The sequence below is a fragment of the Panulirus ornatus genome, chromosome 7, assembly GCF_036320965.1.
Source record: "Panulirus ornatus isolate Po-2019 chromosome 7, ASM3632096v1, whole genome shotgun sequence".
NCBI lineage: Eukaryota > Metazoa > Arthropoda > Malacostraca > Decapoda > Palinuridae > Panulirus > Panulirus ornatus.
The window spans coordinates 36,465,003-36,488,537 of NC_092230.1; the positions used below are offsets into that span (position 1 = coordinate 36,465,003).

The 23,535-nt window shown below is 40.9% G+C and overlaps 1 protein-coding gene across 1 annotated transcript in view; it reads left to right on the plus strand.

The window, feature by feature from the left end:
• Nucleotides 1–23,535, plus strand: part of Nf1 (neurofibromin 1) — a 1,160,697-nt gene that overhangs the window by 429,229 nt on the left and 707,933 nt on the right. The window contains exons 16-17 of the mRNA XM_071663491.1: nucleotides 13,100–13,173; nucleotides 20,872–21,027. Of these exons, the coding sequence (XP_071519592.1) occupies nucleotides 13,100–13,173; nucleotides 20,872–21,027 (230 nt within the window). The remainder of the gene's footprint in view (nucleotides 1–13,099; nucleotides 13,174–20,871; nucleotides 21,028–23,535) is intronic.

Sequence of the window (23,535 nt, forward strand, 5' to 3'; positions counted from 1 at the left end):
TCCACACATTCTTCAAGGCTCCTAGAATTTTTGCCCCCTCCCCCACCCTATGATCCACGTCCGCTTCCATGGTTCCATCCGCTGCCAGATCCACTCCCAGATATCTAAAACACTTTACTTCCTCCAGTTTTTCTCCATTCAAACTTACCTCCCAATTGACTTGACCCTCAACCCTGCTGTACCTAATAACCTTGCTCTTATTCACATTTACACTTAACTTTCTTCTTTCACACACTTTACCAAACTCAGTCACCAGCTTCTGCAGTTTCTCACATGAATTAGCCACCAGCGCTGTATCATCAGCGAACAACAACTGACTCACTTCCCAAGCTCTCTCATCCCCAACAGACTTCATACTTGCCCCTCTTTCCAAAACTCTTGCATTCACCTCCCTAACAACCCCATCCATAAACAAATTAAACAACCATGGAGACATCACACACCCCTGCCGCAAACCTACATTCACTGAGAACCAATCACTTTCCTCTCTTCCTACACGTACACATGCCTTACATCCTCGATAAAAACTTTTCACTGCTTCTAACAACTTGCCTCCCACACCATATATTCTTAATACTTTCCACAGAGCATCTCTATCAACTCTATCATATGCCTTCTCCAGATCCATAAATGCTACATACAAATCCATTTGCTTTTCTAAGTATTTCTCACATACATTCTTCAAAGCAAACACCTGATCCACACATCCTCTACCACTTCTGAAACCACACTGCTCTTCCCCAATCTGATGCTCTGTACATGCCTTCACCCTCTCAATCAGTACCCTCCCATATAATTTACCAGGAATACTCAACAAACTTATACCTCTGTAATTTGAGCACTCACTCTTATCCCCTTTGCCTTTGTACAATGGCACTATGCACGCATTTCTAATCCTCAGGCACCTCACCATGAGTCATACATACATTAAATAACCTTACCAACCAGTCAATAATACAGTCATCCCCTTTTTTAATAAATTCCACTGCAATACCATCCAAACCTGCTGCCTTGCCGGCTTTCATCTTCTGCAAAGCTTTTACTACCTCTTCTCTGTTTACCAAATCATTTTCCCTAACCCTCTCACTTTGCACACCACCTCGACCAAAACACCCTATATCTGCCACTCTATCATCAAACACATTCAACAAACCTTCAAAATACTCACTCCATCTCCTTCTCACATCACCACTACTTGTTATCACCTCCCCATTTGCGCCCTTCACTGAAGTTCCCATTTGCTCCCTTGACTTACGCACTTTATTTACCTCCTTCCAGAACATCTTTTTATTCTCCCTAAAATTTAATGATACTCTCTCACCCCAACTCTCATATTTTTTTTTTTTTGCTTTGTCGCTGTCTCCCGCGTTTGCGAGGTAGTGCAAGGAAACAGACGAAAGAAATGGCCCAACCTACCCCCATACACATGTATATACATACGTCCACACACGCAAATATACATACCTACACAGCTTTCCATGGTTTACCCCAGACGCTTCACATGCCCTGTTTTAATCCACTGACAGCACGTCAACCCCAGTATACCACATCGATCCAATTCACTCTATTCCTTGCCCTCCTTTCATCCTCCTACATGTTCAGGCCCCAATCACACAAAATCTTTTTCACTCCATCTTTCCACCTCCAATTTGGTCTCCCACTTCTCCTCGTTCCCTCCACCTCTGACACATATATCCTCTTGGTCAATCTTTCCTCACTCATTCTCTCCATGTGCCCAAACCATTTCAAAACACCCTCTTCTGCTCTCTCAACCACGCTCTTTTTATTTCCACACATCTCTCTTACCCTTACGTTACTTACTCGATCAAACCACCTCACACCACACATTGTCCTCAAACATCTCATTTCCAGCACATCCATCCTCCTGCGCACAACTCTATCCATAACCCACGCCTCGTAACCATACAACATTGTTGGAACCACTTTTCCTTCAAACATACCCATTTTTGCTTTCCGAGATAATGTTCTCGACTTCCACACATTCTTCAAGGCTCCCAGAATTTTCGCCCCCTCCCTCACCCTATGATCCACTTCCACTTCCATGGTTCCATCTGCTGCCAGATCCACTCCCAGATATCTAAAACACTTTACTTGCTCCAGTTTTTCTCCATTCAAACTTACCTCCCAATTGACTTGATCCTCAACCCTACTGTACCTAATAACCTTGCTCTTATTCACATTTACTCTTAACTTTCTTCTTTCACACACTTTACCAAACCCAGTCACCAGCTTCTGCAGTTTCTCACATGAATCAGCCACCAGCGCTGTATCATCAGCGAACAACAACTGACTCACTTCCCAAGCTCTCTCATCCACAACAGACTTCATGCTTGCCCCTCTTTCCAAAACTCTTGCATTCTCCTCCCTAACAACCCCATCCATAAACAAATTAAACAACCATGGAGACATCACACACCCCTGCCACAAACCTACATTCACTGAGAACCAATCACTTTCCTCTCTTCCTACACGTACACATGCCTTTCATCCTTGATAAAAACTTTTCACTGCTTCTAACAACTTGCCTTCCATGCCATATATTCTTAATACCTTCCACAGAGCATCTCTATCCACTCTATCATATGCCTTCTCCAGATCCATTAATGCTACATACAAATCCATTTGCTTTTCTAAGTATTTCTCACATACAGTCTTCAAAGCAAACACCTGATCCACACATCCTCTACCACTTCTGAAACCACACTGCTCCACATCTAACTGCTCCACACTAACATCTCCATGTTAGTGGTTTTGATGCACGAGACCGCGTTATAGTGATGGTTGATTTGAATGCAAAGGTGAGTAATGTGGCAGTTGAGGGAATAATTGGTATACATGGGGTGTTCAGTGTTGCAAATGGAAATGGTGAAGAGCTTGTAGATTTATGTGCTGAAAAAGGACTGGTGATTGGGAATACCTGGTTTAAAAAGCGAGATATACATAAGTATACGTATGTAAGTAGGAGAGATGGCCAGAGAGCATTATTGGATTACATGTTAATTGACAGGCGCGCGAAAGAGAGACTTTTGGATGTTAATGTGCTGAGAGGTGCAACTGGAGGGATGTCTGATCATTATCATGTGGAGGCAAAGGTGAAGATTTGTATGGGTTTTCAGAAAAGAAGAGTGAATGTTGGGGTGAAGAGGGTGGTGAGAGTAAGTGAGCTTGGGAAGGAGACTTGTGTGAGGAAGTACCAGGAGAGACTGAGTACAGAATGGAAAAAGGTGAGAACAATGGAAGTAAGGGGAGTGGGGGAGGAATGGGATGTATTTAGGGAATCAGTGATGGATTGCGCAAAAGATGCTTGTGGCATGAAAAGAGTGGGAGGTGGGTTGTTTAGAAAGGGTAGTGAGTGGTGGGATGAAGAAGTAAGATTATTAGTGAAAGAGAAGAGATAGGCATTTGGACGATTTTTGCAGGGAAAAAATGCAATTGAGTGGGAGATGTATAAGAGAAAGAGACAGGAGGTCAAGAGAAAGGTGCAAGAGGTGAAAAAGAGGGCAAATTAGAGTTGGGGTGAGAGAGTATCATTGAATTTTAGGGAAAATAAAAAGATGTTCTGGAAGTAGGTAAATAAAGTGCGTAAGACAAGGGAGCAAATGGTAACTTCAGTGAAGGGCGCAAATGGGGAGGTGATAACAAGTAGCGGTGATGTGAGAAGGAGATATATATATATATATATATATATATATATATATATATATATATATATATATTTTTTTTTTTTTTTTTTTTTTTTTTTTTTTTTTTATACTTTGTCGCTGTCTCCCGCGTTTGCGAGGTAGCGCAAGGAAACAGACGAAAGAAATGGCCCAACCCCCCCCCCCTACACATGTACATACACACGTCCACACACGCAAATATACATACCTACACAGCTTTCCATGGTTTACCCCAGACGCTTCACATGCCTTGCTTCAATCCACTGACAGCACGTCAACCCCTGTATACCACATGACTCCAATTCACTCTATTCTTGCCCTCCTTTCACCCTCCTGCATGTTCAGGCCCCGATCACACAAAATCTTTTTCACTCCATCTTTCCACCTCCAATTTGGTCTCCCTCTTCTCCTCGTTCCCTCCACCTCCGACACATATATCCTCTTGGTCAATCTCTCCTCACTCATTCTCTCCATGTGCCCAAACCATTTCAAAACACCCTCTTCTGCTCTCTCAACCACGCTCTTTTTATTTCCACACATCTCTCTTACCCTTACGTTACTTACTCGATCAAACCACCTCACACCACACATTGTCCTCAAACATCTCATTTCCAGCACATCCATCCTCCTGCGCACATCTCTATCCATAGCCCACGCCTCGCAACCATACAACATTGTTGGAACCACTATTCCCTCAAACATACCCATTTTTGCTTTCCGAGATAATGTTCTCGACTTCCACACATTTTTCAAGGCTCCCAAAATTTTCGCCCCCTCCCCCACCCTATATATATATATATACATATATATATATATATATATATATATATATATATATATATATATATATATATATATATATATATATATATTTATATATATATATATATATGTCTGTGTATGTATATATACATGTATACGTTGAGTTGTATAGGTATGTATATTTGCGTGCTTAGACATGTATGTATATATATGTGTATGTGGGTGGGTTTGGCCATTGTTTCATCTGTTTCCATGTGCTACCTCGCTAACGCAGGAGACAGCGACAAAGCAAAATGAATAAATAAATATATATATGATATGTGTGTGTGTGTGGATAGAGAGCTGTGGTTTCGGTGCATTACAACATAACAGCTAGAGACTGTGTGCGAACAATTGTAGCCTGTTTTGTCTGTTTTCTTGGCGCTATCTTGCTGAAGTGGTGGTTAGTGATGCTGTGTCCTGTGGGACGAGGTGGCACCTGGAATGGATGAAGGCAAGTGAGTATGAATATATATATATATATATATATATATATATATATATATATATATATATATATATATATATATATATATATATATATAAGAGTGGGAGGTGGGTTGATTAGAAAGGGTAGTGAGTGGTGGGATGAAGAAGTAAGAGTATTAGTGAAAGAGAAGAGAGAGGCATTTGGACAATTTTTGCAGGGAAAAAATGCAATTGAGTGGGAGATGTATAAAAGAAAGAGACAGGAGGTCAAGAGAAAGGTGCAAGAGGTGAAAAAAAGGGCAAATGAGAGTTGGGGTGAGAGAGTATCATTAAATTTTAGGGAGAATAAAAAGATGTTCTGGAAGGAGGTAAATAAAGTGCGTAAGACAAGGGAGCAAATGGGAACTTCAGTGAAGGGCGCAAATGGGGAGGTGATAACAAGTAGTGGTGATGTGAGAAGGAGATGGAGTGAGTATTTTGAAGGTTTGTTGAATGTGTTTGATGATAGAGTGGCAGATATAGGGTGTCTTGGTCGAGGTGGTGTGCAAAGTGAGAGGGTTAGGGAAAATGATTTGGTAAACAGAGAAGAGGTAGTGAAAGCTTTGCGGAAGATGAAAGCCGGCAAGGCAGCAGGTTTGGATGGTATTACAGTGGAATCTATTAAAAAAGGGGGTGACTGTATTATTGACTGGTTGGTAAGATTATTTAATGTATGTATGACTCATGGTGAGGTGCCTGAGGATTGGCGGAATGCGTGCATAGTGCCATTGTACAAAGGCAAAGGGGATGAGAGTGAGTGCTCAAATTACAGAGGTATAAGTTTGTTGAGTATTCCTGGCAAATTATATGGGAGGGTATTGATTGAGAGGGTGAAGGCATGTACAGAGCATCAGATTGGGGAAGAGCAGTGTGGTTTCAGAAGTGGTAGAGGATGTGTGGATCAGGTGTTTGCTTTGAAGAATGTATGTGAGAAATACTTAGAAAAGCAAATGGATTTGTATGTAGCATTTATGGATCTGGAGAAGGCATATGATAGAGTTGATAGAGATGCTCTGTGGAAGGTATTAAGAATATATGGTGTGGGAGGAAAGTTGTTAGAAGCAGTGAAAAGTTTTTATCGAGGATGTAAGGCATGTGTACGAGTAGGAAGAGAGGAAAGTGATTGGTTCTCAGTGAATGTAGGTTTGCGGCAGGGGTGTGTGATGTCTCCATGGTTATTTAATTTGTTTATGGATGGGGTTGTTAGGGAGGTAAATGCAAGAGTTTTGGAAAGAGGGGCAAGTATGAAGTCTGTTGGGGATGAGAGAGCTTGGGAAGTGAGTCAGTTGTTGTTCGCTGATGATACAGCGCTGGTGGCTGATTCATGTGAGAAACTGCAGAAGCTGGTGACTGAGTTTGGTAAAGTGTGTGGAAGAAGAAAGTTAAGAGTAAATGTGAATAAGAGCAAGGTTATTAGGTACAGTTGGGTTGAGGGTCAAGTCAATTGGGAGGTGAGTTTGAATGGAGAAAAACTGGAGGAAGTGAAGTGTTTTAGATATCTGGGAGTGGATCTGGCAGCGGATGGAATCATGGAAGTGGAAGTGGATCATAGGGTGGGGGAGGGGGCGAAAATTCTGGGGGCCTTGAAGAATGTGTGGAAGTCGAGAACATTATCTCTGAAAGCAAAAATGGGTATGTTTGAAGGAGTAGTGGTTCCAACAATGTTGTATGGTTGCGAGGCGTAGGCTATGGATAGAGTTGTGCACAGGAGGATGGATGTGCTGGAAATGAGATGTTTGAGGACAATGTGTGGTGTGAGGTGGTTTGATCGAGTGAGTAACGTAAGGGTAAGAGAGATGTGTGGAAATAAAAAGAGCGTGGTTGAGAGAGCAGAAGAGGGTGTTTTAAAGTGGTTTGGGCACATGGAGAGAATGAGTGAGGAAAGATTGACCAAGAGGATATATGTGTCGGAGGTGGAGGGAACGAGGAGAAGAGGGAGACCAAATTGGAGGTGGAAAGATGGAGTGAAAAAGATTTTGTGTGATCGGGGCCTGAACATGCAGGAGGGTGAAAGGAGGGCAAGGAATAGAGTGAATTGGAGCGATGTGGTATACCGGGGTTGACGTGCTGTCAGTGGATTCGATCAAGGCATGTGAAGCGTCTGGGGTAAACCATGGAAAGCTGTGTAGGTATGTATATTTGCGTGTGTGGACGTACGTATATACATGTGTATGGGGGTGGTTTGGGCCATTTCTTTCATATGTTTCCTTGCGCTACCGCGCAAACGCGGGAGACCGACAAAGTATAATAAAAAAAAGAATAATATATATATATTCCAAAAAAGGCCCAGTCCTCTGTTCTTAACACTACCTCGCTAATGCGGGAAATGGCGAATAGTTTAAAAGAAAGAAAAGAAAATATGTATTTAGGGAATCAGTGATGGATTGCGCAAAAGATGCTTGTGGTATGAGAAGAGTGGGAGGTGGGTTGATTAGAAAGGGTAGTGAGTAGTGGGATGAAGAAGTAAGAGTATTAGTGAAAGAGAAGAGAGAGGCATTTGGACGATTTTTGCAGGGAAAAAATGCAATTGAGTGGGAGACGTATAAAAGAAAGAGACAGGAGGTCAAGAGAAAGGTGCAAGAGGTGAAAAAAAGGGCAAATGAGAGTTGGGGTGAGAGAGTATCATTAAATTTTAGGGAGAATAAAAAGATGTTCTGGAAGGAGGTAAATAAAGTGCGTAAGACAAGGGAGCAAATGGGAACTTCAGTGAAGGGCGCAAATGGGGAGGTGATAACAAGTAGTGGTGATGTGAGAAGGAGATGGAGTGAGTATTTTGAATGTTTGTTGAATGTGTTTGATGATAGAGTGGCAGATATAGGGTGTTTTGGTCGAGGTGGTGTGCAAAGTGCGAGGGTTAGGGAAAATGATTTGGTAAACAGAGAAGAGGTAGTAAAAGCTTTGCGGAAGATGAAAGCCGGCAAGGCAGCAGGTTTGGATGGTATTGCGGTGGAATTTATTAAAAAAGGGGGTGACTGTATTGTTGACTGGTTGGTAAGGTTATTTAATGTATGTATGACTCATGGTGAGGTGCCTGAGGATTGGCGGAATGCGTGCATAGTGCCATTGTACAAAGGCAAAGGGGATAAGAGTGAGTGCTCAAATTACAGAGGTATAAGTTTGTTGAGTATTCCTGGCAAATTATATGGGAGGGTATTGATTGAGAGGGTGAAGGCATGTACAGAGCATCAGATTGGGGAAGAGCAGTGTGGTTTCAGAAGTGGTAGAGGATGTGTGGATCAGGTGTTTGCTTTGAAGAATGTATGTGAGAAATACTTAGAAAAGCAAATGGATTTGTATGTAGCATTTATGGATCTGGAGAAGGCATATGATAGATTTGATAGAGATGCTCTGTGGAAGGTATTAAGAATATATGGTGTGGGAGGCAAGTTGTAAGAAGCAGTGAAAAGTTTTTATCGAGGATGTAAGGCATGTGTACGTGTAGGAAGAGAGGAAAGTGATTGGTTCTCAGTGAATGTAGGTTTGCGGCAGGGGTGTGTGATGTCTCCATGGTTGTTTAATTTGTTTATGGATGGGGTTGTTAGGGAGGTAAATGCAAGAGTTTTGGAAAGAGGGGCAAGTATGAAGTCTGTTGGGGATGAGAGAGCTTGGGAAGTGAGTCAGTTGTTGTTCGCTGATGATACAGCGCTGGTGACTGATTCATGTGAGAAACTACAGAAGCTGGTGACTGAGTTTGGTAAAGTGTGTGAAAGAAGAAAGTTAAGAGTAAATGTGAATAAGAGCAAGGTTATTAGGTACAGTAGGGTTGAGGGTCAAGTCAATTGGGAGGTGAGTTTGAATGGAGAAAAACTGGAGGAAGTGAAGTGTTTTAGATATCTGGGAGTGGATCTGGCAGCGGATGGAACCATGGAAGCGGAAGTGGATCATAGGGTGGGGGAGGGGGCGAAAATTCTGGGAGCCTTGAAGAATGTGTGGAAGTCGAGAACATTATCTCTGAAAGCAAAAATGGGTATGTTTGAAGGAGTAGTGGTTCCAACAATGTTGTATGGTTGCGAGGCGTAGGCTATGGATAGAGTTGTGCACAGGAGGATGGATGTGCTGGAAATGAGATGTTTGAGGACAATGTGTGGTGTGAGGTGGTTTGATCGAGTAAGTAACGTAAGGGTAAGAGAGATGTGTGGAAATAAAAAGAGCGTGGTTGAGAGAGCAGAAGAGGGTGTTTTGAAATGGTTTGGTCACATGGAGAGAATGAGTGAGGAAAGATTGACCAAGAGGATATATGTGTCGGAGGTGGAGGGAACGAGGAGAAGAGGGAGACCAAATTGGAGGTGGAAAGATGGAGTGAAAAAGATTTTGTGTGATCGGGGCCTGAACATGCAGGAGGGTGAAAGGAGGGCAAGGAATAGAGTGAATTGGAGCGATGTGGTATACCGGGGTTGACGTGCTGTCAGTGGATTGAATCAAGGCATGTGAAGCGTCTGGGGTAAACCATGGAAAGCTGTGTCGGTATGTATATTTGCGTGTGTGGACGTATGTATATACATGTGTATGGGGGTGGGTTGGGTCATTTCTTTCGTCTGTTTCCTTGCGCTACCTCGCAAACGCGGGAGACAGCGATGGTATTGCAGTGGAATTTATTAAAAAAAGGGGGTGACTGTATTGTTGACTGGTTGGTAAGGTTATTTAATGTATGTATGACTCATGGTGAGGTGCCTGAGGATTGGCGGAATGCGTGCGTAGTGCCATTGTACAAAGGCAAAGGGGATAAGAGTGAGTGCTCAAATTACAGAGGTATAAGTTTGTTGAGTATTCCTGGTAAATTATATGGGAGGGTATTGATTGAGAGGGTGAAGGCATGTACAGAGCATCAGATTGGGGAAGAGCAGTGTGGTTTCAGAAGTGGTAGAGGATGTGTGGATCAGGTGTTTGCTTTGAAGAATGTATGTGAGAAATACTTAAAAAAGCAAATGAATTTGTATGTAGCATTTATGGATCTGGAGAAGGCATATGATAGAGTTGATAGAGATGCTCTGTGGAAGGTATTAAGAATATATGGTGTGGGAGGAAAGTTGTTAGAAGCAGTGAAAAGTTTTTATCGAGGATGTAAGGCATGTGTACGTGTAGGAAGAGAGGAAAGTGATTGGTTCTCAGTGAATGTAGGTTTGTGGCAGGGGTGTGTGATGTCTCCATGGTTGTTTAATTTGTTTATGGATGGGGTTGTTAGGGAGGTAAATGCAAGAGTTTTGGAAAGAGGGGCAAGTATGAAGTCTGTTGGGGATGAGAGAGCTTGGGAAGTGAGTCAGTTGTTGTTCGCTGATGATACAGCGCTGGTGGCTGATTCATGTGAGAAACTGCAGAAACTGGTGACTGAGTTTGGTAAAGTGTGTGGAAGAAGAAAGTTAAGAGTAAATGTGAATAAGAGCAAGGTTATTAGGTACAGTAGGGTTGAGGGTCAAGTCAATTGGGAGGTGAGTTTGAATGGAGAAAAACTGGAGGAAGTGAAGTGTTTTAGATATCTGGGAGTGGATCTGGCAGCGGATGGAACCATGGAAGCGGAAGTGGATCATAGGGTGGGGGAGGGGACGAAAATTCTGGGAGCCTTGAAGAATGTGTGGAAGTCGAGAACATTATCTCGGAAAGCAAAAATGGGTATGTTTGAAGGAATAGTGGTTCCAACAATGTTGTATGGTTGCGAGGCGTGGGCTATGGATAGAGTTGTGCGCAGGAGGATGGATGTGCTGGAAATGAGATGTTTGAGAACAATGTGTGGTGTGAGGTGGTTTGATCGAGTGAGTAACGTAAGGGTAAGAGAGATGTGTGGAAATAAAAAGAGCGTGGTTGAGAGAGCAGAAGAGGGTGTTTTGAAGTGGTTTGGGCACATGGAGAGGATGAGTGAGGAAAGATTGACCAAGAGGATATATGTGTCGGAGGTGGAGGGAACAAGGAGAAGAGGGAGACCAAATTGGAGGTGGAAAGATGGAGTGAAAAAGATTTTGTGTGATCGGGGCCTGAACATGCAGGAGGGTGAAAGGAGGGCAAGGAATAGAGTGAATTGGAGCGATGTGGTATACCGGGGTTGACGTGCTGTCAGTGGATTGAATCAAGGCATGTGAAGCGTCTGGGGTAAACCATGGAAAGCTGTGTAGGTATGTATATTTGCGTGTGTGGATGTATGTATATACATGTGGAAGGGTAGGGGGGGGGTTGGGCCATTTCTTTCGTCTGTTTCCTTGCGCTACCTCGCAAACGCGGGAGACAGCGACAAAGTATAATAAATAAATAAATAAAATATATATATATATATATATATATATATATATATATATATATATATATATATATATATATATATATATATATATAATGTATACATATATGGCTGTGTATGCATATTTATATGTATTTGTATGTGTGCTTGTTGATTTGTATATGTATGTGTATGTATATGTATGGTCATGTATGTATATATGTGTATATGATTGGATTTCTGTGCTGAAAATAGACTTGTTATTGGGAGTATCTGGATTAAAAAGAACTATTCATAAGTATGCATATATGAGTGGGTGAGATTGTCAAAGGGCGTTATTCGATTGCGTATTGATTGATGGGTGTGTAAGAGAGATGCTTTAGATGTAGATGTGCTGAGAAGGGGAGCTGGTGGGATGTCTGATCACTGTCTTGTGGAAGCGAAGGTGAAGATTTGTAAAGGTTTCCAGAAAAGAAGAGGGAATTTTGGGAGAAGAGAGTGGTGAGAGTAAATGAGCTTGGAAAGGAGACTTGTGTGAAGAGGTACCAGGAAGGATTGAGTGAGGAATGGCAAAAGTTGAGAGCAAATGAAATGAGGGATTGGGTGAGGAATGGGATGTATTTAGTGAAGCAGTGATGGCATGTGCAAGAGGTGCATGTGGCATGCAAAAGATGGGAGGTGGGCAGATTAGAATGGGTTGTGAGTGGTTGGATGAAGAAGTAAAGTTGTTAGTGAAAGAGAAAAGAGAGGTGTTTGGATGGTATGTAAAAGGAAGTAGTGCAAATGACTAGGAGATGTATAAGAGAAAGCAGCAGGAGGTCTAGGGGAAGTTGAAAGGGTTGAAAAAGAGGGCAAATGAGAGTTGGGGTGGTCATTCTTTGTAGATGTAGATTTTCCTGTGGCGAGTGCTATTCCTTAACCCTGCTTTTTGGAAATATGATAAGGCCAGTGAATGGAGGTAGTAAGTAGGAACAAGAGGTAGAAACATTGGGTTGAAGTTGTTGGTAGGAACATTAGGCAAGAGCATTAGATAGAAGTAATTAGTAAGAACATTAGAACTTAAGGAAGGAGCATCTGCAAACACTGTGCTAGAATTACCTTCTTTCAATGCTGTTAAGGGTGGGTCAGAACTTAAGGAAGGAGCATCTGCAAACACTGTGCTAGAATTACCTTCTTTCAATGCTGTTAAGGGTGGGTCACTGAAGACTAAGAAGTGGCACTGGATTTCACTAGTTATGGAGACTGCTGCTATGGCCACCCTGTTGAGAGAGTTGCAGGAGGTGAACAGGCATCAGAGATATAGATAGTTTCATGTATATATCATGGGGTTCGTCCCTGCTGTTGGTGGAGGAGGTTGGGTGGAAACATATATTTAGTGAATATCTGGACATCTCATTTGCTGTTTCAAAGACACTTTTGCTGTTGTACTCCCGGTAAATTTATATAGCTCTCCAACACTGTACTCATTCTTGATGTAAATTTGATGTAATGTAATTTTTTCTTCACACAATGTAAGTTCTAAAACTTGAGTGATAGAACATAGATATTGTTACTTTAGCCAACAAATTATGATGCAGGTAATTTTATTTCTCTTGGGTATATGTATCATGGTCCTTTGCACAATAAATCTAATACAGTTTTTACATCATGAGCTGTAAGCAAGTTGTAAAACTTGAGTGACAGAATACAAGATAAGGTCAGTATGGCTAGCAAATTATGAATGAGGTAATTTTTTTTATATAGTAAAGTGTATTATTACCCTAGGCAGCTTATGGTTAATGTAAGAACCTCAGTGGCACTTTTATTACTGTTTAAAACTATGAAAGCCAGGTCTCTAATGGATTGAGCAAACCTATGCATAATGCACTGAATGGGTTGATGAAAGATTTGTATTTATGGTTATTGATATGACCTTATTTTGGCATTTTTTCATTGCTAACAGGTAGAGCTGCATTACAGAAACGTATAATGGCTTTGTTAAGAAAAATTGAAAAGTGGACACCAGGTTGTCTTCAGGTGAGTTGTTTATGTAACTTATTATTTAAATAATGCATGTATCGGAAAATGAAGATCATTTATGTGCTTCATTATCTACCCTTATTCTGAATGAATGTCTCTCATTTGCACACACACTTTTGTTTTTACATTAATCTCCAGTAGTGCTTTTACCCAGCATGTCATGAATTGTTAAAAAAATTTTACTTTTTTTTTTTCATAGGAAGGGGATTAGGGAAGTTTTGTGTCTTATGATGTACAGGTACACCAACAATTTTCCGGCACTCTTGGTTCCAATGCCCTGCCAGATTAATGGACTTTGCCGGACCAACCGTGGTCACATGATGATAATTCATCAACACACCTCTGACCCACTGGTTGTGGAAAGAGAGCTGTGGTTTCGGTGCATTATTACATGACAGCTAGAGACTGAGTGTGAACGAACGTGGCCTTTGTTGTCCTTTCCTAGCACTACCTCGTGCACATGAGGGGGGATTGGGTTGTTATTTCATGTGTGGCGGGGTGGCGATGGGAATGAATAAAGGCAGATAGTATGAATTATGTACATGTGTATATATGTATATGTCTGTGTGTGTATATATACGTATATGTTGAGATGTATAGGTATGTATATTTGTGTGTGTGGACGTGTATGTATATACATGTGTATGTGGGTGGGTTAGGCCATTCTTTCGTCTGTTTCCTTGTGCTGCCTTGCTGATGCGGGAGACAGCAACAAAGCAAAATAAAGATAAATATAAACTCCAACCCACTAATTATACATCTCCCATGTGTCCAAAATATACCATGGACTGCTAGAAATTGAAATTAAACAAATATTGAATGTTTGAGCACCCTAAGATGGTAAGTTTGTCCTTAGATTGTTTGAATCGTGTGGGGTCTTCTTTGTCTTCTGTTTTTAGTGTTTTCCTAGGTGTGCAACGCTAGAATAATGCAGTTTAGTCTGCATTATACGCCTGCTCAGGACTGAGGTGCTCATCAGCTATGAGTTTTGCGAATTCGTCTACATACTTGGCAACTCCTTCGTGGTTTATAGACCACTTTTCTCTGCACACTTTATTCATGGAAATTCTATGATGCTTCTTGAATCTTTGAAGCTATCCTTTGTTATAGTCATGCTCATGTTGTAATTTAAGTTCTTTATGGAACAACTTAGCCTGGTCCATTATCATGCTACCTGACAAGTCCACTTCAACACTGTCAAAACCATTCCATCATCACTCAGTTGTGCTCAGTACTCTTACCATCTTTCATAGTTTTTCTAATCGTCATTTGCTTCTTGGAATGGTTGTCTGCATAGAATTTCAATATTTTCTCCCTTTGCTTCTTTATATCATAAACAGTTGGTGAGCCAATACTATAGATGTCACACAGTTTACGCACCGAAACACCACGGTCCATTTTTTTCAACAGTTCTACTTTATGTTGGATCGATATGGACTGGTGTTTACGTTTGGCACCACAACTGACACCCTCATATGTCTTAGAAGCCATAGCTAGGGTTAAATGTAAGCAAAATAAGCTAAGAATCTCACAGAATTGTGGTATCACCACCCAACAAGTGCAGTGTAAAAAATGTAAATAAGCGTGCCATACACACAATGCCATCTATGGCCACCCAGTAAACTAGTTTGGCGGCCTCAAATTTCAAGTTCCTCACATAATTTTGTTTGGACTAAAGAAGGTGCCAAACCATCAGTTCCCAGAAATTCGGTGGTGTACCTGTATATGGGAGATTTCTGAATTCTGTTAGGAGTATATGAAAATAAATGTGCTAATATTGTGCGGTTGAATGCGAGAGCACATTGGAACTGTTGCTCTGTTTCTGGCATTAAAAGAGCTGGATAGAATGGAAGGTCTCTTTGTTGATGCTTATGGGATGCTAAAAGTAAATATGACACAGATCGGGGTTCTTGTTTTCAGTGATTTGCAGTGAGGATGATTGTGATAAAATTGAATAAGAGAGTAAAAACACACACACACACACATATATATATTATTTTTTTTATTTTTTTGTTTTACTTTGTTCGCTGTCTCCCGCGTTTGCGAGGTACCGCAAGGAAACAGACGAAAGAAATGGCCCAACCCACCCCCATACACATGTATATACATACACGTCCACACACGCAAATATACATACCTATACATCTCAATGTACATATATATATATACACACACAGACACATACATATATACCTATGCACACAATTCATGTGTGCGAGGTAGCGCTAGGAAAAGACAACAAAGGCCCCATTCGTTCACACTCAGTCTCTAGCTGTCATGCAATAATGTCCGAAACCACAGCTCCCTTTCCACATCCAGGCCCCACAGAACTTTTCATGGTTTACCCCAGACACTTCACATGCCCTGATTCAATCCACTGACAGCACGTCAACCCCGGTATACCACATCGATCCAATTCACTCTATTCCTTGCCCTCCTTTCACCCTCCTGCATGTTCAGGCCTCGATCACTCAAAATCTTTTTCACTCCATCTTTCCACCTCCAATTTGGTCTCCCACTTCTCCTCATTCCCTCCACCTCCGACGCATATATCCTCTTGGTCAATCTTTCCTCACTCATTCTCTCCATGTGCCCAAACCATTTCAAAACACCCTCTTCTGCTCTCTCAACCACGCTCTTTTTATTTCCACACATCTCTCTTACCCTTACATTACTTACTCGATCAAACCACCTCACACCACACATTGTCCTCAAACATCTAATTTCCAGCACATCCACCCTCGTGCGCACAACTCTATCTATAGCCCACGCCTCGCAACCATACAACATTGTTGGAACCACTATATATAAATATATATATATATATATATATATATATATATATATATATATATATATATATATATATATATATCTTTCTTTCATTCGAACTATTCGCCATTTCCCACATTAGCGAGGTAGCGTTATGAACAGAGAACTGGGCCTTTGAGGGAATATCCTCACGTGGCCCCCTTCTCTGTTCCTTCTTTTGGAAAATTTAAAAAAGAAAAAAGAATGAGTGGGGAGGATTTCCAACCCCCCCCCCCCCCCCCCCCCCCCCCCCGCTCCCTCCCCTTTTAGTTGCCTTCTACGACACGCAGGGAATAAGTGGGAAGTATTCTTTCTCCCCTATCCCCAGGGATAATATATATATATATATATATATATATATATATATATATATTATTATTATTATTATTTTGCTTTATCGCTGACTCCCGCATTAGCAAGGTAGCGCAAGGAAACAGACGAAAGAATGGCGCAACCCACCCACATACACATGTATATACATACACGTCCACACACGCAAATATACATACCTATACATCTCAATGTATGCATTTATATACACACACAGACATATACATATATACACATGTACATAATTCATACTGTCTGCCTTTATTCATTCCCATCACCACCTTGCCACGCATGGAATAACAATCCCCTCCCTCCTCATGTGTGTGAGGTAGCGCTAGGAAAAGACAACAAAGTTCCCATTCGTTCACATTTAGTCTCTTGCTGTCATGTAATAATGCACCGAAACCACAGCTCCCTTTCCACATCCAGGCCCCACAGAACTTTCCCTCCACCTCCGACTCATATATCCTCTTGGTCAATCTTTCCTCACTCATTCTCTCCATGTGCCCAAACCATTTCAAAACACCCTCTTCTGCTCTCTCAACCACGCTCTTTTTATTTCCACACATCTCTCTTACCCTTACATTACTTACTCGATCAAACCACCTCACACCACACATTGTCCTCAAACATCTCATTTCCAGCACATCCACCCCCCTGTGCACAACTCTATCCATAGCCAACACCTCGCAACCATACAACATTGTTGGAACCACTATTCCTTCAAATATACCCATTTTTGCTTTCCGAGATAATGTTCTTGACTTCCAAACATTCTTCAAGGCTCCCAGAATTTTCACCCCCTCCCCCAACTGGTTTTAAAAGAGAGGTATACACAAGTATATGTAAGTGAGTAAGAGAGACAGTCATCTGGCATTATCAGATTATGTATAAATTGATAGGCATGTAAAAGAGAGCCTTTTCCCATTCTATATGTGCTACATAGAAATCCATCTGTTTTTCTAAGTATTTCTCACATACATTCTTCAAAGCAAACATCTGATCCATACATCCTCTACCACTTCTAAAACCACACTGCCCTTCCCCAATCTGATGCTCTGTACATGCCTTCACCCTTTCAATCAAAACCCTCCCATATAATTTCCTAGGAATACTCAACAAACTTATGCCTATGTAGTTTGAACACTCACCTTTATCCCCTTTACCTTTGTACAGTGGCACTATGCATGCATTCTGTCAATCCTCTGGCACTTCACCATGGTCCATACATACATTGAGTATCCCTACCACCCAATGAACAACACAGTCACTCCATATTTTGATAAATTCTACTGCAGTATCATCCAAACCCACTGCCCTGCCGGATTTCATCTTCTGCAAAGATTTCACTCTCTTCTCTCTTTACGAAGCCACTCTCCCTGACCCTCTCACTTTGCACACCACCTTGACCAAAACACCCTATATCTGCCACTCTGTCATCAAACACTTTCAACAAACCTTCAAAATACTCACTCCATATCCTTCTCACCTCATCACTACCTGTTATTACCTCCCTACTTTCCCCCTTCACCTATGTTCCCATTTGTTCTCTTGTCTTATGCACGTTACTTACCTTCCAAAATATCTTTTTATTCTCCCTAAAATTTAATGATACTCTCTCACCCCAACTCTCATTTGCCCTCTTTTTCAACCCTTGCACCTTTCTCTTGACCTTCTGCCGCTTTATTTTATAAATCTTGTATTCATTTTCACTACTTACCTGCAAGTATCTTCCAAATGCCTCTCTTTTCTCTTTCACTAACAAGCTTACTTTTTCATCCTACCCACTCACTAACCTTTCTAATCTGCCCACCTTTCTCCTTTCTCATACCACATGCATCTTTTGCGCAAGCCGTCAATGCTTCTTTAAATACATCCCATTCCTCGCCCACTCCCCTCACGTCATTTGCTCTCACCTTTTGCCATTCTACATTAAGTCTCTCCTGGTTCTTTCTCACACTAGTCTCCTTTCCAAGCTCACCTACTCTCACGACTCTCTTCTCTCCAACATTATCTCTTCTTTTTTGAAAACTTCTACAAATCTTCACCTTTGCCTTCACAAGATAGCGATCAGACATCCCGCCAGCTGCCCCTCTTAACATATGAACACCTAAAAGTCCTCTTTTATACACCTATCAATTAACATGTAGTCTAATAATGCCCTTTGACCATCTCTCCTACTCACATATGTATATTTAGGTATATCTCTTTTTTTAAACCATGTATTCCCACTCACCAGTCTTTTTTCAGCATACAAATCCACAAGCTCTTCACCATTTCCATTTACACTGAAAAGTCCATGCACACCAATTATACCCTCAACTGCTGTATTACTCACCTTCGCATTCAAATCACCCATCACTATAACCCTGTCTCGTGCATCACAGCTGCTAACACACTCACTCAGCTGCTCCCAAAACACTTGCCTCTAATGATCTTTCCTCTCATGACCAGGTACACAGGCACCAATAATCACCCATCTCTCTCCATCCACTTTCAGTTTTACCTACATCAATCTGGAGTTTACTTTCATACACTCTGTCACATACTCCCACAACTCCTGCTTCAGTAGTGCATATTCATTCTTTTTCACTGACATCCATATCCGACACCGACCCACCCTTCAGGAAACAGTTTAAATGCATGAAAGAAAAGAAAAAAGATCCATATACATTCTTTTTTTTCCCTCGCATCCAATCGCTCCCACCACCTTTCATTGTTTTACTGAAAGGACAGCATGTTGGCCCCAGTATACCACACTGTTCCATTTCACTTCATTCTGTGCACACCTTTCACCGTCTTGCAAGTTCAGGCCCTGATCACTTAAAATCTTTCTCTTCATCTTTCCATCCCCAGTTTGATCTCCCTGTTCTCCTTGTACCTTCCATTTCAGACACACATATCCTCTTTGTTAATCATTCTTCACTCATTCGTTCCATATTTCCAAACCATTTGTCATAGTGTACTCTGCTCTCTTAGCTTGCTTTTTATTACCCATTATATCTCTTACCCTTTTATTACTTACTTGATCAAACCACCTCACATCACATATTGTCCTCAAGCATTTCATTTCTAGCACATCCACTCTCCTCTACACAACCCTGTCTATAGCCTTTCCTCGCATCCATATGAAATTGTTGGGACTAGTTCCTTCAAAGATACCTTTTTTTTTCTCACTCTCTCTCTAGGTAACATTCTCTCCATCCACTCATTCTTCAGCACTCCCAGAACCTTGGCCCCCTCCATCATCCTATGACTCATTTATGCTCTCATGGTTCCATTCACTACCATGTCCACTCCCAGATGTTTATGACACTTCACTTCTTCCAATTATTCTCCATTCAAACCTCAATGCAAACTTACACCCCCAGCTAATTTGTCCCTCAAACGTGCTGAACCTAATCACCTTGCTGTAATTCGCATTCATTCTCAGTTTTTCCTTTCCTACTTTTTCAGACTCATTTAACACCTTCTGCAGTTTCACACGTGAATCTGCCACCAGTGCTGCATTATCAGCAAGCAGCAACTGATTCACTTCCCAGACCCTCTCATCCCCCACAGACCACACTTGCCCCTTTCTCAAAGACTCTTGCATTTTCCTATCTCACTACCCCATCTATAAACAATTAGATAACCATGGTGACATCACACACTTCTGTTGCCGACCAGCCTCCACTTGGAACCATTCATTCCTCTCTTTCTACTTGTACCAAAGCCTTATACACATGATAAAAACTTCCCTGCTTCTATCAGCTTATCTGCCTCATCATATATTTTCAAGACCTTCCACAAAGCATCTCTATCATCCCTATCATATACCTTCTCCAGATCCATAAATGCCACATAGAAATTTATCTGTTTTGTAAATGTTTCTTACACTTGTTCTTTAAAGCAAACACCTGATCCACTCACCCTCTGCTACCTCTGCATCCATGCTGCTCCTCCCCAATCTGTTGCTCTCAACATCCCTTCACCCTCTCAATCAGTACCCTCCTATACAACTTACCAGAAATGCTCAACAAACTTATACATCTTGCCTTTATATGATAGTACTATATATACATTCTGCCAATCCTCAGCGTGTTACCATGATCCATACATACATTTGATATCCGTAACAACAACTCAATAACACAGTCACCCCTTTTTTTGTTTCAAATCTGACAGCAAAGCCATCTACTCCAGTCACAATGCTGTATTTCATCTAAAGTAAGACTTTCACCACCTCTTCTCTCTTCACCAAACCACTCTCCATAACTCACTCACTTTGCATACTACCCTGACCAAAACACCCTACATCAGAACTTGATCATCAAACATATTTAACAATCCTCCAAAATACTCTCTCATCTCCTCACTTCATCAGTATAGTACCTGTTATCACTTCCCCTTTTTTCTCCCTTCACCAATGTTCTCATTTGTTCTCTTGTCTTTTGCACATTATGTACCTCCTTCCAAAGCATCTTTTTATTCTCCCTAGAGATGTTACTGTGTTAGGTTGGGGGAAGTGTTAGGCATGAAGAAATTATTATATATCTCAATTTTGATGGACAGGCATGGAAAGACACATTCAACAACTGGCAAAGTTCAACGAAGATGTTAGTATCGTATCCTAAGGCTAAACTTGAGGAGGGGCAAATTTCTGAAAGTTTTCATCGAACTGTATGCAAGAGACGAGCATCACACCAAAGCACCGAACATGAATTGGAGGTATGATATAGAATGTCTGTATTAAGGTTTTAGCTTTCATGTAGTTTTTATTTGTTAATTAATGTATTTTTTGAGCAAATCCCGTGCTTTCCTTTTTCATCTACATACTTTTCTTATATATAACTGTTTAAGCTGTTTGGCTGACGTTGTAAAGGTTGGCCTCTTCACCAGATGAAATGCCAGTCATGCCTAATGCTTGCAAAAAACCATAATGATAGTGTGTTTTGAATTATGGTGACAGAACACTTTAAAAACAGTGCTATCATCACCTGCTAAAGCTGAACTCCATACTTTACCCTTGGCTTTATGCTGTCACATTTTCCTGTGTCATCCAGCTATGCCAATAGTCTTTTGTCAGGGCCTTTCTTAAAGAAGGATGCTTTATAGTAATCATCTGTATTTATATGTCTGTCCATTCATGATGAACTGTTCTGTATCTTGTGAATCAGTAAGGGGATGAAATAATAGTTTAATAGATGTCACACCATCACATTTTGTTATGAATTACCCATTGGGTTTTACCTTTAAGTTATAGTCACAGCTACAGTCATGTTGCTTTTCATTTTAACTTCATAACTTGTGCATCAATGGAGGCATTGGGATGCTTTTTTTTACATGAATTATCAACCACCAGACAAAATGTTATGACTCATCCTAAAAGCTAAACTTTAAAGGTGTCTTCCTTTGTCTCATATATTTGAAAAATTCCTTAGGATTATCCTTTACTTCTGAGGAAATGCTTTTTTCTTCCTTGCGTTTACTCTGTCGTATAACCTTCTTACACTTTTTGGATTTTGATTAATTCCTGGTAATTTTCATTGGTTCCCATTTATTTGAATTTCTTTTATGTTTTCTTCTTTTGGCAAATTAGTCCTTCTGTTCTCTTATTCATCCATGAAGGTTTTTAGAATATCACAAGTTCTCTTTGTAATTCTTGGAATATGTTTATTTCAGTCTCGAGTAGTGTGTTTATAGAATTATTCCACATTTCCTCTACTGTGTGAATGTCGAGAAGTTTTGTCCAATTGGTACTGCGAATTTCATGTCTAATGTTTTCAAAATTTGCTCACCTGTAATCGGGGATCAAGAATTTTTTGTCATTTATTTCATAATCTGAGTTATTCTCTAATCTAATTAATCTGTGATTGCAGTTTGATGAACTCTCACCTACTTCGCGAGAGTTGATTAAGTTTGTATCACTGGTGACAACAAGATCAAAATTGTTTGTACCTCTAGTTGGTTTTTTAATTAATGGTTCTAGAAAAGTGTCTTCAATCAGTTCTGTTAATCTCATTCCCTTTTGGTCCCCTGTTAATGTGTTCCAGTTTATGTTTGGACTGTTGAAGTCTCCTACTATTATAACCTCATTGCTGTTACTATAGTTTTGATTTCATTGTATGGCATCTTACCGTTGGTGTCTTTTTGCTTAGGAGGCATGTAAATATTGCCAAAATTTACTTTACTTTTGAACTTGTCAGTAATATCAATGTTAAGAGAGCTGTAAGGGTTTGTGTCTACTTTGCTTATGTTATTTGCATTTAGATTGTTATCAGCATTGATCAAAACTCCACCACCTACCCTGTATAAGTGATCTTTCATAAACAGTTTGTATTCTCAGAGGTTACCCACATTTCTGAAATTGCAATGATGTTTGGTTTTTCAGTAACTGCATAGGCTGTAAGCTCATCGCGTTTTGTAACGATGCTCTGGGCAGTTGTGTATATTAAACTTATTTTCCTTGGAGTTGATTTCTGGACTGAATTTGCCTTTTTTTTTTTAACTGTCAGTATGCGTGTTTGTATCATCACTGTTAGTGCCTGTGTGTGCTGCAGCGGGAGAGAGATGGTTCTTTATCTGTTTTGGGATTGCCACTTTACTCTGACCATCCCTGCACTGGACCCTACCAGCCTTGGTCATAAAAGTTACCTGATAGTTGACCTGTACTGTGCTAACCCTCTACATATACTGCTTGAGTTGTTCCCAACTGATCCTACTTGACCTTTCTTTGCTAATTCCTCTGCCTGTGAGGTTACCACTACTCCCTGAGGATCCTTACCACCAGCCCCATTCATCTTTTGCTGTTACCTTTATAGTGGTCGAACTGGATGCCTTATCCCTCAGATCCCTTTCACACTGGGATTCCCCACATTCAGACTCACCTCACACAACTACCCCCTCACCCTCCCCCACTCTCCTAGTTCCTTCATTAGCTCAACTGTGATTTGCTTTCCTGAGTAGTTTATCTATATTGAAAAAGAGGCCCAATGTTCTCATCGAATACTCTGCCAAAGCAAGCTTTCTCTGTTCCATTTAAGTGAAGACCATCCCTAGCATACAGAAATATATCTTGACTAAAATGGTCCCACAGGCCTACACTGAATACACTATCCTCTTCCCTACAGAGAGCTTCAATTCTGTTTATCCCCAGCATTCTACTGAGGGTACAGGAATCGATGTCATACCTTGGCAGCAATCCCGATGTTATAAGCTTCCTGCAACTTTCTTTAA